The 17,726-nt window shown below is 36.7% G+C and overlaps 2 protein-coding genes across 2 annotated transcripts in view; both read right to left on the bottom strand.

Moving 5' to 3' along the window:
• Window positions 1–7,047, bottom strand: part of LOC102833406 (olfactory receptor 13D1-like) — a 14,345-nt gene extending 7,298 nt beyond the window's left edge. The window contains exons 1-2 of the mRNA XM_006864739.1: window positions 6,976–7,047; window positions 1,845–1,904 (exon numbers count right to left, since the gene is read on the bottom strand). Of these exons, the coding sequence (XP_006864801.1) occupies window positions 1,845–1,904; window positions 6,976–7,047 (132 nt within the window). The remainder of the gene's footprint in view (window positions 1–1,844; window positions 1,905–6,975) is intronic.
• Window positions 7,048–7,848: 801 nt separating this feature from the next.
• On the bottom strand, window positions 7,849–8,787 carry LOC102812014 (olfactory receptor 13D1-like). Its single transcript, XM_006864703.1, has one exon. It carries the CDS (start codon window positions 8,785–8,787, stop codon window positions 7,849–7,851), a length of 939 nt encoding a protein of 312 aa, XP_006864765.1.
• Between the last annotated feature and the right edge of the window lie 8,939 nt (window positions 8,788–17,726).

The following is a 17,726-nucleotide window of genomic DNA, read 5'->3' on the forward strand; positions in this document are numbered from 1 at the left end:
ACTGAAACCTGTTAACCATAGTTGACTCTAAAGTTTTTAAAATAATGGTGGCATATCTTTCAATATAACAGAAATATGCACACTACCACGATATGACAAACTGACAGACAAGTAGTGGTTTTATATCTAATTATTTAAATTAGGAGGCTTGGCGTGGCACTGTAAAATAAGCACTGAATTGCTAACCTCAAGGTAGGAGATTCAAACCCATCAGGTACTCTTTGGAAATCCTATGCAAGGTTGGTATATGTCCAAACCGACATGACTTAACAAAAACAACACTTAAAATTAACAATAATCAAGTATACTTTCTAATGTTATCTGGTATAGTTGGTTCTGTGTTTGGTTGCTCCATAATATGCGTGGTCGAATCCCACCAGTCACTCCACAGGACAATGATGAGACTGTCTGCTCCCATACTGGTGTACTGTACAGTCTTACAAATCCTCTGGGGCAGTTCTATCCTGTACTCTAGCTTCACAATGAGTCAGAATTGACTTGATGGCGTTGGGTTTAGTTTGGTATTAATTATCTCTTAATATTTTTAATGGAAAATCAGGAAAAAGTAATGGAACAAGTGGAAGCAAAATAGTTTCTTATTGGGATTCTTGGAAATGTTCCCATTTTCTTTTCTTTCTTTTAAAATGTTTTATTTTAGTATGACAGTGTGAGAGGGCAGAGATGAGAGTTTCTCTTTACTCTCCATTTCCTGTGCATAAAAGTCAATTCCCATTATCAGAAGTTTTCATAATGCCCTTTTTATTAGAATGACAAATGAATATGAGGTATGTTTTTATTAGTAGAGGGAAGACTGGTGTGGCCCTGTAGGATAAGCACTGGTCTGCAAGGTCTGTTTGAACTGCAAATGATGACAGTTCAAACCAGTCATTCCTTGTAAACCATGTACAAGGTCACTGTGAGTCAGAACTGACCCCACAGCACTTAACAGCAATAATATTCATAGTTTAGGCATCACCTATATGATGGGTCTTTTGAACTCATCTAAGTTTATTCACTGTTGTGGGGATATATTAAGATGAAAAAAGACAAAGTCCTTACCCTTTGGAAGTTTGCAATTATGCGCCAGACTGCAAAGCCCTTTGAACTGCAAGGTTGGAAGTTCAAGCTCACGGGCTGCTCCTTGGAAACCCTATACAGGGTCGTTATGGGTTGGAATCAACTCGATGGCACTCAACAACAGAACAACAACATATATAAACCGAAGACAATATGAAATAAAGGATCAGAAGGAATAAAATAAAATAAATATTGAGATACAAAAATTTTTATCTAAACTAGGCACTTTTGAGGATGAAAAAGAATATTTTTAATAATTACTTTTAAAACCAGGCCACCAGAACTATTCAAGACAGAACAGGACAAGTTTCCTGAAGTTCTATAAAAGAAACTGTTACTTCATCTGCTTGTGAGTATAAAGGACATTTTTGATAAGAAGGAGACCCTTTGATAGGTTTGATGTCAGTCTAAATTCCTTTGGATGCAATTTAGGGAAATCACAACTTCAAACATCTTGTACAGTAAAGTTATTTATGAACTCATACAACAAGAAATCTTACGGGATTGGTGTCTCAGGGTTCTTAAAATTCATCTGGTAGTGGTGGTGGTTATATGCCGTGGAGTCAGTTCCAACCCATAGCGACCCTGTACAGGGTTTTCAAGGCTGTAGATATTTACGGGAGCAGAAAGCATCATCTTTCTCCCATAGAACCGCTGCGTAGTTTCGAACTGCTTACCTTGAAGTTAACAGCCCAACTTGTAACCATTATACTACCACAGCGCCTTAAAATTCATCTAGTAAACCGCATTTTTCCTGTCTACCTTACCTTCTTTTTCTCAGCTATTGCAAGGGTGCTGGAAATGCCAGACATCACATTCAATTCACACTGAAAATACAGTATTCAAGAAGCAGGAATATAGCTCGTGTCCCTTTTTACTTCCTATTTAAAGGGTGAGGAACTTTCTCAGAAGTCCCACATTAGATTAACTTTAATTTTCCAGAACTGAGTCATCTGCTTAGTTCTATATCACAAGAACTCCTAGTGTGGCACTGTAGGATCAGCAATAGACTATAAGTCACAAGGTCAGAAGTTCAAATCCACCAGTTGCTCCTCAGAAACTCTATATAGGGTCACTATGAGTTAGAACTGATTCAACAACACTTATCAACAACAACATATCACAAGTGGTAAAGGGAAATGAAATGACCATATTAGCCTGATATCAAACTTTTTCTGGTCCCAACATTCCTGAGCAGGTTGCTGCTTGGTATTATTATCAAGAAAGTAGAGAGGAGGACTTGTTGTATAGGCAATTCTATCACTCTATATCCTCACAATAAATAGATTATAAATTCTTTTATTCTTCTTTTATTTAGATTGGTAATTGCTATTGACCTATCTTAAGTTTCACTGATTGTTTCTCATGCCATCTGGAGTTTATTGTTAAACTCTTAAGTGATTTAAAATTATTAAACATTGTATTTTTCATTCCAAGACATTTTATTTTAGTCTATTTCATAGTTTAAGTCTCTCTGTTGAGTATTTTTATTTGTTAATTTATTATGAACAACATATTTGAACTTCATAGGCATAGTTATACTATCTACTTGAAAATGCTTGTCTATTCGTTTTATCTTCTTGCTTATCTCAGGCTTAACTTCACTGATTGCCTTTTTGCTTGAGCGGGTCTAATAATTTTGTATTATAGTTTGAACATGACAGAAACTCTAGATTTTGTTATTTTTCTCTGAAGTTTTGTTATTCTGGTTACATTTTTCTATCTAAGAAAGTATCTGATAACTTAGTCTATTAAAAAGTTTATTATTCTATTGACCTTGCTTTTCTACTGGGTTTGGTGGGTATGGTTTGTTTTCTGTCTACTTGATGTAAGCTTGAAGTTTAGGAGTTGGAATTATTTAAAGCTAATTCACTTATGGAGTCTTGGTGTGGCGCTGTGGGCTAATGCATCAGACTGCAAAGTCAGTGGTTCAAGCTCACCAGCTGCTCCTTGGAAACCCTATACAGGGTTTGCTATGGGTTGGAATCGACTCAACGGTACTTAACAACAAACAACATTCACTTATAGCTCACCAGCTGCTCCTTGGAAACCCTATACAGGGTTTGCTATGGGTTGGAATCGACTCAACGGTACTTAACAACAAACAACATTCACTTATAGCTCTGATGGTGGAATGTTTGCTGTTCACTGAGGCCTTAGGGATTTAGCTGGAGCATTTGTAAATGACTTCCCTATAATATGATGGGTGAGAGGAGAGAGAGAGAAAGTGAGCAAACTCTCCATGTAGAAGCTATATTGCTTTTTATGACTAGCTTTGGAAGTCTAACATGGTTCATTCCACCATATTGCTGTTGGCATTATTGCTCATTGCCATTGAATTGATTTTGACTCAAATGGTGCTCAATAACTAGCCCCAAGCTGGATGGTTCAAACCCACCAAAGATTGAATGATGATCAACCTTGAAAACCCAATAGAGCAAAGTTCTACTCTGGACACTTGGAGTCACCATGATCATATTCACAGAGGCAGCCAAAAAGGCTCACTCTACTGTAAGAAATTGAGGAAATAGAATGTGTTTCTTGATGGGGAAATGGCAAGGTTCTAGATTGAAAATTTTACTGATAATTTAATACCAACTTCTAATGATCTGAAGTGGTACTACATTACTATACCATTATGCAACCAAATTACTTCTATAAGACGATGTGCCAAATGAAGTTACATAGGGTGTGGGGTGGTGGTTGTGTATTGCCAAGTTAGTTCCGACTCATAGTGACCCAGTACAGGGTTTCTGAGGCTGTAAGTCTTTGTGGGGAGTCCTGGTGTGGCACTGTAGGATAAGCACTGGGCTGCTAACTACAAAGTTGGTGGTTCAGACACCCCAGCTGCTTCTTGGAAACTCTACAAGGAGTTGCTATGAGTAGAAATTGACTAGACAGTGCTTAACAATAACTAAAAACGTTTTACGGGATCAGAAAACCCTCATCTTTATCCTGTGGAGCAGTTGGTATATTCAAACAGCTGCCGTGAGGTTGTAGCCCAGTGCCCCACCAGGGATTTTAACAGACAGTATGGCACAATGAGGAGTCCTGGTGTGGCACTGTGGGTTAATGTGCTAGACTGCAAAGTCCGCTTGTACCGGGAGACCTACAATTCAAGTTCACCAGCTGCTCCTTGGAAACCCTATACAGGGTCACCATGGGTCAGAACCCGACAACTCTACGGCACTTAACAACAACAACAATGGCACTATGAATTGGGAAACTTATTGGTTGGACTTTAATAAAAAATTTACTCATTCCAGTAGTGGAATTAAAATATTACCCTTATTATCATCAAGAGCATAACACAAAACATTGATTATGATTTTTGTTGTTGTTGTTAAGTGCCATCAAGTGAATTCTGACACATAGCCACCCAGTATACGGTTTCTTAGGAGTGGCTGGTGAGTTTGAACCACAGACCTTGTGGCTCAAACTGACCTTGAGGTCCTGTGCTTACTCTACAGTGCCACACCAGGATTCCATTGATTATGATGACTATAACTAAAGGATAGCAAGCACTCAGATCTGCTTCAGTCAGAAATTCATCCTGATAACACCAAAACAAAAAATACTTCCATCATGTTTGGCAGTGCAGAATTAGGCATTTGTAGCACATTCTGAAGGAGAAATTCTTCACAGAAATTAGCCAATAGAGCCTATGTTTAAATACTTTGGTACATACTGAAATACTAAGACAAAATGACTTTATCCTGATTAATCAGATCCCTGTGAAACGTAGAGAAGAATTTCAGCATAGACAGTGTGGAACACGAAGCTCATGTAAATAAAATAATCAATGTAACCTGGAGTGAAAGATAGGAGAGTATACATTATACCTTTCTACCCATAGCTTACAGTTTCTACCATTCAGTTAGTCAAAGGGAGGCAGAAAATAATATATATTAATACTCTAGGTTGAAATTTATGATGCTGTCATACATAATGCATTTTCCACATCCAATTCCTATTTATTAAGGATTATTTTCCTGACATTTGTTTAGGCACAGGGAATACACAGCAATGGACATTCTAGTGGGGAAAATCATCTATAAACTCCTAAAGCTTAAGTACAAATGCAATTTATAGGGGTGATAAATATTATGAACAACTACCCAAAGCATGTTAAGTCTTCTCTAAAAACCTTTGTGTGAAATGAGTGCAAACTCTGGAGATATCTAGGGGAAATGCGTCTAAGACAGAGGCAAGAGCAGATGTGAAAGCTTTGTCATTTTTAGAAACAGCTGGAAGACATTGAAACTAGAGCCACGTGAGCACAGGCAGGAGGTGAGAGATGAAGTGTAGAAGCAAGTGGTGATCAGACCTGTAGACCAGGGGATGCAGTTTGGATATTGTTCTGAGTATGATGGAAAACATTTGGAGGATTTTAAGAAAAAGTGTGCTATGGTATTTTTTATGTTCAAAACAATATTCTGGCTGCTGGGTAAACAATGGTTTACAGGACAACAAAAGTGGAAGCAGAGATGATTCATTAGAAAACCATTGCAGTGGTCTCTGATGGTTTACATTATATTTGATGATGGTAACTTGAAGTAGGGTAATTGTAACGGACCTAGTGAGAATCAGATTAAATTTGAAGATGTAGCAGACAGAATTTACTTGTGTATTGGATGTGAACATACGATGCTGACATTTCCTGAGATAGAGGCAACTTTAGGAGAACCAGTTTGGGGATAGGGCAAACAAAATTTCTGTTCTGGATGTGTTATATTTCAAATGCTTATTAAACTGCAAGTGAGGGCTAAAGATAAACATACATGAGTTACTATTTTAAAGGTCAATAGGTTAAAACATTGGAGACTTGGTGTGATGCTGTAGAATAAGCACTGGGCCACAAGGTTGATTTGAACTGCAAGGTCAGTGGTTCAAACTCACTAGCCGCTCTTCGGAAACCCTGTACAGGGTCACTGTGAGTCAGAACTGACTCAAAGGCACTTAACAACAGAGTTAAAACATTATTTTTGTACTTGTCAAATATTGAGCTCAGTGTAGTTCAGGAGTTAGATCTAGGTACAGTTGGATTATGGCTGGATAGCCACCCCCCTAGTCATAGTTTTGGTGTTCACAGTAGAAAAAAACCTGATATGCTCTAACTTTATAGTAATACTGTCTCAATTAGTTGAGTGTATTAATATGTACAACAGTTATACTGACCATATTCTACCAAAAGACAACAGCTATTAAAAATGCAATAAACATGATATAAAAGGGCAAGATTCCATGATGCAAAATATCAATCTATCGATTGGAACACAGAGAGGTATGGTGGAAAACCCAGAACATCAGTGTGGAGCCAAAAAAGGCGAACACAAATTAGAAACATGTAAATGCTTCTCAGAAATACCTGGAGAAATGACTGGCGTGCTTGCAGCTATGCAGAGTTGTTGTTGTTATGTGCTGTCTAGTTGATTCTGACTCATAATGACCTGTATAAGGTTTCCAAGGTGCAGCTGGGGAGTGTTAGCTGCTGATCTTGTGGTCTGAAGTTTAGTGTTAATCCTACAGCATCACACCAATTTCATTATTGAAGGGAAAGAGAATTCCTGAAGGGTGGGGAGTTTGGGACCATTAAGATAACATACCTGATAATTTTTGTTTTGCCACAAAAATATAAGTGAAGGAAAAGAGATGAGACAAGGGAATAAATTAGTCAACATTTTAATGCTTATAAGTGGCAACATATATTCAAAGTAGTTTTTTATAAAATGCTAATTTAAGTCATGAAAATAAAAGATACAATGTTGACTTTGTTGTTAAATGCCATCAAGTTAGTTCCAACCCATAGCAACCCTATATAGGGTTTCCAAGGAGCCCCTCGTGAGCTTGAACCACTGACCTTGTAGTTCAAATGGCTTTGCAGTCTGGTGCATTTACCCAGAGCCACACCAGGACTTTGGCTTTAGTCAAAGCTAAATTCAGGAGTTTAAATGTGACATCATCGTACATACTCTAGCTCAACTCTGCTTTCTTTCTCAGTGATGCTCTCTCAATATCTTGGTAAAAGGGTCATTAGAAGCTACAGGTGTAGATTTACTAGATTAGAAATGCTTGCAGAAAACATGCCTTTTTTCTAACACTGAGGTAGTACTCTGATAAGCTGGCTCCGGGCACTTGCTGCACTGTATAAATCATTTTGATTAGGTGGAGGGAAGTCCTGTTTTCATTGTTAAGGACTTTATTCAATGTTTACTTCTGTCCCTAGAGGGTTGGTTCAGTTTCAGCCAGCACAACATGGACTGGAAATGGTGGAATGTTTGTTCATCAAAAGAAAAAGATGTATTATTTTACAAGAATGTAAGCTGCACAACAAAAATAATATTCATTTAAAAGATACTGAGAAAAAAGACAAGGAAGAGAAAAGGAAGGAGGAGATAGGGCATATGAACAGGAATGAGGAGGGATGAGAAGAAAAGTAGAGAAGAAGAAGAAAAGGGAGAGAAGAGAGAAAAAGAGAGAGAAGGACAGAAAAAGAAAGAGAGAGAGAAGAGAGACCAAGACAGAGAGTGATGTTAGCTGTTTTGGTGAGCAGCAATATGACCTCCATGGAACTACTTGGCAGGCTTGTTTACAAGTGGAAACCCAGAAGATCAGGCATCATTAAGAAATAGTTTATGTTGAAGGAAATGGAATTCCTTATTTGCCTTTCCAAACACAGGCTTCCTTGAGACCAGGTTTTATGACTTCTATGAATGGAGAAGAACTGAACACCTGATGACTGAGGACATGAGGGACATGCCTCAAGGTCTTTCACATTTTCCATAGATGTAAGTGTCTGCTCAGGACTTTCTTCACAGCTCCTTTTACCTCCTTATTCCTCAGGCTATAGATGATTGGGTTCAACATTGGGGTCACCACTCCATAAGACAGCACAATGATTTCATCAGATGTCTTTGTGTCTTTGGACTTGGGTTTCATGTACATAAAGAGTGCTGAACCATAGAATAAGATGACCACAGTCAAGTGAGCCGAACAGGTAGAAAAGGCTTTCTTTCTTCCCTCAGCAGATTTAATTCTCAGTATGGAAGAGAGAATAAAAACATAAGAGATAAAAATTAACAGCAGTGGAAGCATCAACAAAACAACACTTGCTACTGTCATGATAAGCACATTGATGGTGATGTCTGAGCAGACAAGTTTCAGAAGAGCCAGGATCTCACAGGTAAGATGGTCAATGACATTATTCCCACAGAAAGGCAACACCATTGTTAGGACTGTTTGCACTAGGGAGTTTGCACAGCCTATGATCCAGGACCATGCAGCCATGTGTGCACATAATATCTTGTTCATGATGATCATGTATCTCAGTGGGTTGCATATGGCCACGTACCTGTCATAGGCCATCATAGCAAGGAGGACACATTCAGTGGAGCCCAAACTAAGTGAGAAAACCATCTGCAGTGCACAGCCAAGGAAAGAAATGGATTTTCTCTGAGATCTAAATGAGATGAGCATTGAAGGAATGGACGATGAGGTGTAACAGATGTCCAGGAATGAGAGGTTCCCAAGGAAGAAGTACATGGGGGTGTGGAGTCGGGAATCTAGGATGCTGATGATAATGAGGAAGCTGTTTCCCAGGAGGATTATCAGGTACATGATGAGACAGAGCACGAACAGAGAAAACTGGAGCTCTGGATATTGAGAAAGCCCCACCAGAAAGAATTCAGTCACAGTAGAGTAATTCCCCATCGCCTTGTGACCAGGTCACCTGTAGTGTTTAGAAGTGGACATGAATTAAGGAAACTGGAAGTCATAATGTAGATGTGCAAGACAATTTTGCTTCTATTATTAGGTTTAATTTTTAATACATCCCTAGAATCAGGAAGAGTATTATATTAATTTTAATAAGAGTGAATTAGAGGAAACAACACATTAAAACTGCTTAGATTCATATTGCATCAGAAGCTGTGAATTTGGCTGGGAACTGCCAAGCCTCTAATTAAATATAACTTAGGGACAAACTACTTCTAAGTATAGTTTTATAAGATTCTCTTTATTAATAAGCATTTTGAAATTAAAACTACCTTTTAATATAGATGACTCTAATTAAAAATATCCTGTAGATTCTATACCATGCCGTTTATCCTATGTATGAATTTTTTAGGTTGTGTACCTTTTCTGAGTCTCAGTTAACTAATTGTAAAACAGGAGGAAAGCAATAACTATTTGATAGTTTGTTGTAAGAAATAAATCTTTTAGGTGCCTGGCATGCTAGGTGGTTACACCATGGCTTCCAAAATTGTATTATGTGCCATATTACATAATATAATAAAATGTATGATGATATTAAGTATATATTTTAATAACATAATACTATTAAATATATAATTTTTATATTTACCTAACTGACACAGAAAAAAATTTTTCGTTTATTTTGTTAAGTGAAAGAGTATTGGATTTGGGAAAATAACTGACATACTGTGAACATTTTCTGTTCCCAACTGGACATCTAATCAACTAAGTGTTTGAGAGTTCTGTAGTAAGCAAATTACATTATTGTAAGCACATAACATATTAATTCATTCAATTTCAAATCATCTCTGAAAGAGTACCATTTTTGCCTTCATTTTAGAGGATGAAACAGACCCAGAGAAAAGTCAATGTACATTATCCAAGGTCACACTGATTTGCTAATATCCAGCTATCTGATTCCAGACTCAGACAACTAATTCAAATTGAGCCCTCTTAACCATTATTCCATTCTATCTCTCATAGATTTCTACACTTTTTCTTTCTTTCCCTTACATGAAGCTAGGAAGTCTCTCATGTATGACAAGCCAACATGTAAAAACCCCTCATCCTGTCTGCAAACTCCCTTAATAACAAAAGTTCAAGGAAAATGTGTGGTTCAGGAGTGAGAATAAGATCAGCAAGAAACATTCTTATTCTGTAATCTCAATTCAGTGAATATGAACAACCACAGTGGTAGTATAAAAAGTAAAAGACACAGTTCTTTATATAATGAGTGTATAAATATGTTTTGGTCTTTAATAGAATAAATATGAAACAATTGGAGCAGTTGCATTTTTAGTGATATAGCGCTAACTTTATAAGTAGGTAAAGCTTAGCAACTGATAATGTGACATACACTGGAAAAGGCAGAAACAAAGAATGAAGAACTATTACCCTAACTGCAAAACACTATGGATATCCTTCCTACTTATGAATACAAGATTGCAAAGTATATTCACACTACATATGAAAGTGGTATAATTTATTTAATAAATTCATGGAATTCCAAATTAATACTTAAAAATCTACCCAAGTAATATATGAAACAAATAAGTAACAAAAATAACCTACACTGTCATCTAATTATGTGCCCCAAAGCATTTGATAGAATACAACATCCATTCTTATAAAAAACTCTTTAAATCCATAGGAGAACACATCAATAAAGTGATAATATATCTTTGTCTAAATATTCGTCAGCATAATCACAAATGATTAGACAATATAGGTCCCTCCCAAATATGCATATGTAGATTTATTATTTAATGTTCCTCCTCATTTTGAATTATAGAGTAGAAAAAATATATAAAAGAAGTTGTGTGTATTACCATGTTTCAAGTCCTACCATACTTTAACATTTGCTATAATTTTTCTCTCTAGGATGCTGGAATTCTGGCACGTGGTATAGCTTATGAAAGAACATATAATTACATAGAATATCACCAGTACAAATTGGAGAAGAGTCAAAACTCATGATAAAATATTAAGCAAATATAAGGAACTTTATAATGTCAGAGGTGATTACAATTTTGCATCTGTAAGGTTGGAAGGGCATGAAAATATTTACTATGCATTTCTATGAAATGTAAATCTTGGGGCATTGAAAAATTTCCATATCTTCTCTATATTTTCCAAATTGTTCTTAATTAGCCTACATATTGTTGTTGTTAAGTGCCGTCAAGTTGGTTCTGATTCATAGCCACCTTTTATAGGGTTTCCGAGAATCAACTGGTGAATTTGAAGCACTGACCTTGTGGTTCAAATTGACCTTGTGGTCCAGGGCTGGTGGCACCAGAAAGCCACCATGTCTATATCACTGTATAAAAATAAAATAATATTAAAAATTTTTTTATTAGAAGGGAATGGTGGTAAGGAGTTCCAGAAGTTTGATCATGGTTTTCTCTTAAACCCAAGTAGAAATTAAAGCACTCAATGGACAGGAAGTTGGAGAGGCAGTTTCTCTTGTTTCATATTGCATAGACTAGTTTAAGGCTATAGATATTCTGATTTCAACCAATAAATCTCACACATCCATTCACTATCAAAAGACATAATGACCTACTCTTAATTCTTGCAGAAGGATTCTTGAACCCACCAATTAGATATGGCCAAGGGTAGCAGCACAAATGAAACTCACAATGAGGCATTTGATAGTACACAGTAAAAAAAAAAGACAGAGAAGATGCCTGGTGGGTAGGAGGGACCTTGGGTTAACAGTGAGGGCTTCTGTTACCTATGCACTTTCTTTCTACCTTAAAGAGGTAAAAGTTCTTTTCTTGGTCCTCCAAATTTTGTCTTTCTCCAGTGGCTCTGCTTGTATATCGATTTTCACCGTTGGATATCACCTATAGAAGGAGAGTAAAGTATGCTTCAGAACTTTAAGTCATGAAGCATTCACTGTTCTTCATCCGTGCTTATCAACAGACGAGAGTCCTTCATAGTTGTTTGTAAAGAAAGAATTCTCACCTAGACTCTCTGGTTCAACCCTAAGCATTTCTTGAAAGAGGCTATGCCAATTTACCATGGAAGGTTTTTTCATGAAGAAATTTTCAGTGATAAATATTTCATCTTTTATCCTACTGCTTATAAAACATTTTTATTGTTCACCTTATGAAACATCTCTAACAGGAGATCCCCAATGCTTACTGAAATATATGAGTACCTATGGGTACCACAAGGTCAGTGGTTCAAAGTCACCAGTTGCTCTTTGGAAACTCTATTCTGGAAAGCAACTCTACAGCACTTAACAACATCATGAGTCCCAAAGGAATCCTGGTATGGTACTATATAGGACAGCACTCAGCCATAAGGTTGGTTTGAACTGCAATATCAAATTGGTTCAAACTCATCAGCTGCTCCTCAGAAAGCCTATACCGGGTCACTATGAAACGGAACCAACTTGATGGCACTTACAGCAAACAACTGGTCCCAAAAGAGCTGATAATGAGCAGTACCAGTCCAGTTAGAGTTAAGTCCTCTGATCCTGCTATATGACCTTGAGACTTATGCTGTTGTTCTTTATCCCCCTCAGTAATACTGCTCTGTGGGCACCAAGTTCAAATGTTTCTACATCTGGGAACACAATAGAAACATAGACTTTTTAATCTGTAATAGCTTCTATGACATGGATAGGCTTGATGCTAGTATTGATTCATTTAATCTCTTACCCTGAAAGTTCTCATCATTTCTGTAAGCGTCTCTTCTAAATGGTAGTTAAGTGTCTTTATGTAGAAATACTGTGTCTTAACGGAAAGAGCAGTTGTCTTGAAGTCAGAAAGTACAGAATTCATTCCTAACTGTGGATTCTTAGCTGTGCAATACTTGGGCAAAACACGTCACATACGTGAGCAGAATGTGTCTCATATAAAATGAAGTGATAGTATCTACTGTATACTGCATATTGGCTGTGAGGATTAACATAACATACCTGCATGTTCTTGGTACATAGTGTACAATAGTTAGTATAATCTGAAATCCTAGGCTTACTTTCTTTCATTTTTCATAGTAAAGAGAAACAAGTAATTTAAAGCGATGTTTCTTTGTTTGAAAGGCATTCACTTCACCCATGAATCCCATGATATTTTTTCTCACTGTTTTATTAAAAACTTTTCAAATAAAATAAGTAATTCAGAATTTCTAGTTCCCGCATCTGCTCTCCTCTCTGATGGTAACTCTTCCCAACTCATTTTAATTCACCTCATTTAAACATCATTGTATCAATGTAGGATCCTCAATTTCTTCACTTATCGTAGATACTACAGTTGATTGGAACTTCAGCTTCTAAATCAAGGAACTTTTTTTAGACATCAGCATGGATATCTGACTTCAGCATCTTCAGTGTTTCACTGCATTCTTATGTCCACATACTGGAGTTGTAGCTGCTCCTCTTCAACTTAGTTGGTTTTTAGCTTTCTTCTCTTTGAATTAAAGCTGTGCTCTAGAATCCACAACCCATATCCCACAATTCCAATGACTGCTAGTAATGAAGAAGACAGACCAAAAATAAAAATTTCCTGAATGTCATGTCATGAATTTGTACCAATCACAAGTAGTCTGTCACATACTTTGTAACCTTTGAGCCCTAAACATAGAGAACCCACAGTGGTTCTGGTAGCCAATTTAAATCCTTGTTTGTTTTCTTCTAAGAGACTCTTAATCCCAGAAGTGATTTAAAGTCCTTGGTAACCATCAAATATATTTTTTTTCTTTATGTTACTCGTTACTTGAGTTCTTATAATAGCACACTCATGCAATATTTGTCCTTTTGTGATTAATTTGTCTCATGCAGCATAATGTCATCCAGGTTTATCAATGTTATGAGATGTTTCACAGATTATTCCTTATTCTTTAATACTGCGTAATATTCCATTGTGTATATATCCATAGTTTGTTTATTTGTTCATCTGTTAATGGGCACTTAGGTTGCTCCCATCTCCTTGCTATAGTGAATAATGCTGCAGGCAACAAGGGTGTGCATATCTCTGTCCATGTTCCGGTTCTTATTTCTTTAGAATTTATGCTTGATAGGTGGATCACATAGCAATTTTATTTTCTACTTTTTAAGAAAACAACATACTATTTTCACAGTGGTTTAACCTATTATTTAACATTAACAATATAGTGTTCAATTTAATGATGTCACGACATTTTTAAATGGAAAAAAAAAGTAATGCAGTTCGTGGAAGTTAAACTGTTTCCTCTTGGACTTTTGGCAAATTTCCAATTTTCTTTTCTATCTTTCTTTTTTGTTTTTTAATTTTTAGGATTGTGATAGCTAAGGCTTTGTGTCAAATCAACTGAGTCAGGATTCTCAGTGGTTTGAAGTTAAAATTTAGTTATCCCCAGTGACGGGATCTAATATAGTGTAGTCAACTCTATGATGAGGTCTACTGAAGTTTCCTCGGGGGTGTGGTCTTTTTCTAATATACTGGACACTCAGGCAAATATTACTTGCTCTCTGCTAGGTGGGGATCTTGAATCTGGATCTTCCTCCAATCTCCAGTTCTTGGACTTGAGCCAGGGAGGTTTTCTATTACCTGTCACTCTTGGGAGTCATCAGCAGTCTGCCATCTTTCCTGCTCAACTTGCCATCCTGCTGTCTAACCTGTTGATCATGCTTCCGCTGATCCATTGACTTGGAGCTCTCCTCCTCTACAACTGTGTGAGTCATTCTTTTGATATAAAATTCTCTTTCTACAAGGGCAAATCAAAAATTATCCACACTCTGGCTGTAGAATCTATTTTAATCACCTTAGACCAATATTATAGGGACGATGCTTTAACACCTCAAAACTAAGTTTTTTCAGAATGTCAACAGTGTGAGCAGAGGTGTATGAACATGCATTGTCATGCAGATCACAGTACCTTTGGATAGCAGTTCTCTGTGTTTAATCTGAACTTTAGGCTTCAGCGCTTCAGTGAGCATCTCACTGGAATGACCACTGTTGATTGTTAAACATTTTTCCTAATACTGTTCCAATACTGGCCTTTTGAGAACCCCAGAAAACTGTAAGCATCAATTTTCCAGCTAATGGTTTGGACCTTTTTGTTGGTCGGCTATTGAGGATGTTCTCATTCCATACTCTGCCATTTACTCTCAGGATTGTAGTGATGAATCCATATCTCGTCACGAGTAACAATTAAAAAACAAAAACAAAAAATCAACCAGAAAAACTTTTACCTTCCTTTGAGTATCAGTCCAAATTTTGTTTGCAGATGCCCAAACCTTTCTGCTTATGATCGTCCATGAGTTGTTTTGGAACTTATATCACACAAACTTTTAAAAACTCAAGCCTGCCATGGACTATTTCATAGGTAGAGCCATAGTGGATTTGCAAATGATTTGCCACATAATCCAATGTCACTCATCCTTTTGATCGAATCATTTAACATGCATGATCAATGTTGTCATCAGCTGTGAATGGGGATGGACCTTTTAATATAAGTGGAGGGTGGATACTTTTTTACTCACCCTCATAAATACATATTTAAGTTTCACTGGTTTTGCTTCTCTAGCGAACCCTGCGTAAGACAAGGATAATGATAAAGTTGGAGGGGAGAGATCAGAGTTTCTTTTGACTCTCTATTTACTATGAGCAAGAGACAATTCCTATTATTAGAATTTTCATAATGCACTTTCTATAGAATGGTAAATAAGTATAAGGTATATTTTTTCTTGATATAATAGTGCAATAACCAAGATGTGGATGTCAAACTTTGGAGATTCCCAGTGTTCTCTCCTAGCTCCATTATCCTCAGTGAATATTTTGTCTCTTTGCTATGCTACCTCCAGGTCATAACAGTTAAACATCCTACACCACCTTTAGAATTGTGAAGGCCTTACTTAGGCAAAAATTCACTTTAGAGAGGATAGCTTAGCTCATATATATTAAATAGCTATGAAAACAGGGATATATTTTGCAAAAGAGGAATAATCTTTGCACTTCAATAATATGCCATGTGCCACTGTAGAATAAGCACTGGACTTCTAACTGCAAGATTAATGGTTTATATCCATAATCTAATCCTCAGCAACCCTATGCAGGGTTGCTATGAATTGGAACTGACTTGGTTACACTTAATAAAACTTAATGACAACACCTAATAACAATGGCATTTCATTATTTCCATTATTTGTCAAGTCCTTTGCTAAATTATGAACCCATATGAATTCACTCCCACAACTCTTCTGTCAGTTTGTCTTATGGCGACGTGTTTCTGGAGCCTATGCTCCCAATATCTTAAATAGCAGGGTCACCCATGGTGGACAGGTTTTAGCTGAGCTTCCAGACTAAGACAGACCAGGAAGAAGGAAAGGTGGACCACTTCTGAATGGTTAGACACTGAACACCTTAGGAATAGCAGCAGAACAGTGTCAGATATAAGCCTCTCAGGTTGGAAGGTCCTCAAAATATGACTGGGGAAGAGCTGCCTCCTCAAATCAGAATTGACCTTAATGACATGAATGGAGTTAAGCTTTCAGGACTTTCATTTACTGCTATGGAACAACTCAAAATGAGAAGGAACAATTGCAACAACATTCATAGTCATAATATGGAATGTATGAATTATGAATCTAGGCAAATGGAAGTCATCAGAAAAGAAAAGAAATGCATAAAGATCAATATCCTAGGAATGAGTGAGCTGAAATGGATTGGTATTGAATCATAAAATCATTTTGAATCATAAAATCATATGGCTTACTATGGCAGAAAGATGAATACATGAGGAATGAAATGAAATTCACTGTAAAAAGAAGATTTCTAGATCTATCTTGAAGTACAATACTGTCTGTGATGTGACAATATTAATTACTACAAGGAAGACCAGTTAATACCAGTATTATTCAAATATACACACCCACTACTAAAGCCAGTGAGAATAAAATTGAAGAATTCTACCGATTCCTTCTGTCCTAAACTGATCAAACATGCAATCAAGATGGGTTGATAATTACTGGTGATTGGAATGTGTATGTTAGAAACAAAGAATAAGGGTCAGTAGTCAGATAATATGGCCTTTGTGATAAAAACAATGCTGGAGATTGCATGATGGAATTTTGCAAGATCAATGACTTATTTATTGCAAACACCTTTTTTAAAACAACATCAAAGTAGACTATGAACCTGGATATCACCAGAAGGAATATTCAGTATTCAAATTGACTACATCTGTAGGAAAAAATAGTAAAAAGACTCAATATCATCAGCCAAAACAAGGTCAGGGACATACTGTGGAAAAGACCATCAATTGTTTATATGCAAGTTCAGGCTGACACTGAATAAAATTAAGTAAAGTCCATGACAGCCAAAATATCCCACTTGACTTTGAGAATATACCACTTGAATTTAGAAACCATCTCAAGAATAGATTTGATACATTAGACATTAATGATATAAGACCAGAAGAGTTGTGAGATGAAATCAGGAATATCATACAGGGAAAAAAGAGGCCACTAAAAAGACAGGAAAAAAAGAAAGACCAAAGCCGATGTCTGAACGGGCTCTGAAACTTGTTTTTAACATAGAGAAGCAAAAGTGACAGGAAGAACTGAGGCAATAAAAGACTTGAATGGAAAACTTCAAAGGGCAACTTGAGAAGACAAATACAAATATGATAAAATGTTCAAAGACCTGGAATTAGAAAACTAAAAGGGGAAAATATGCTTAGCATTTCTCAAGCTGAAATAACTGAATAAAAATTCAAGTCTTGGGTTGCAATATTGAAGGATTATATGGGAAAAATAGGAAAAGACCAAAATGAATGTCAGAAGAGACTCTGACACTTGCTCTTCAGCATGTTGTTGTTGTCAGGTGCCATCGAGTCAGAACCGACTCATAGCGACCCCATGCACAGCAGAATGAAACAATGTCCGATCCTGGGCCAACCTCACTACC

This window comes from Chrysochloris asiatica, unplaced genomic scaffold (genome assembly GCF_000296735.1).
Source record: "Chrysochloris asiatica unplaced genomic scaffold, ChrAsi1.0 scaffold00069, whole genome shotgun sequence".
NCBI classification, from domain to species: domain Eukaryota; kingdom Metazoa; phylum Chordata; class Mammalia; order Afrosoricida; family Chrysochloridae; genus Chrysochloris; species Chrysochloris asiatica.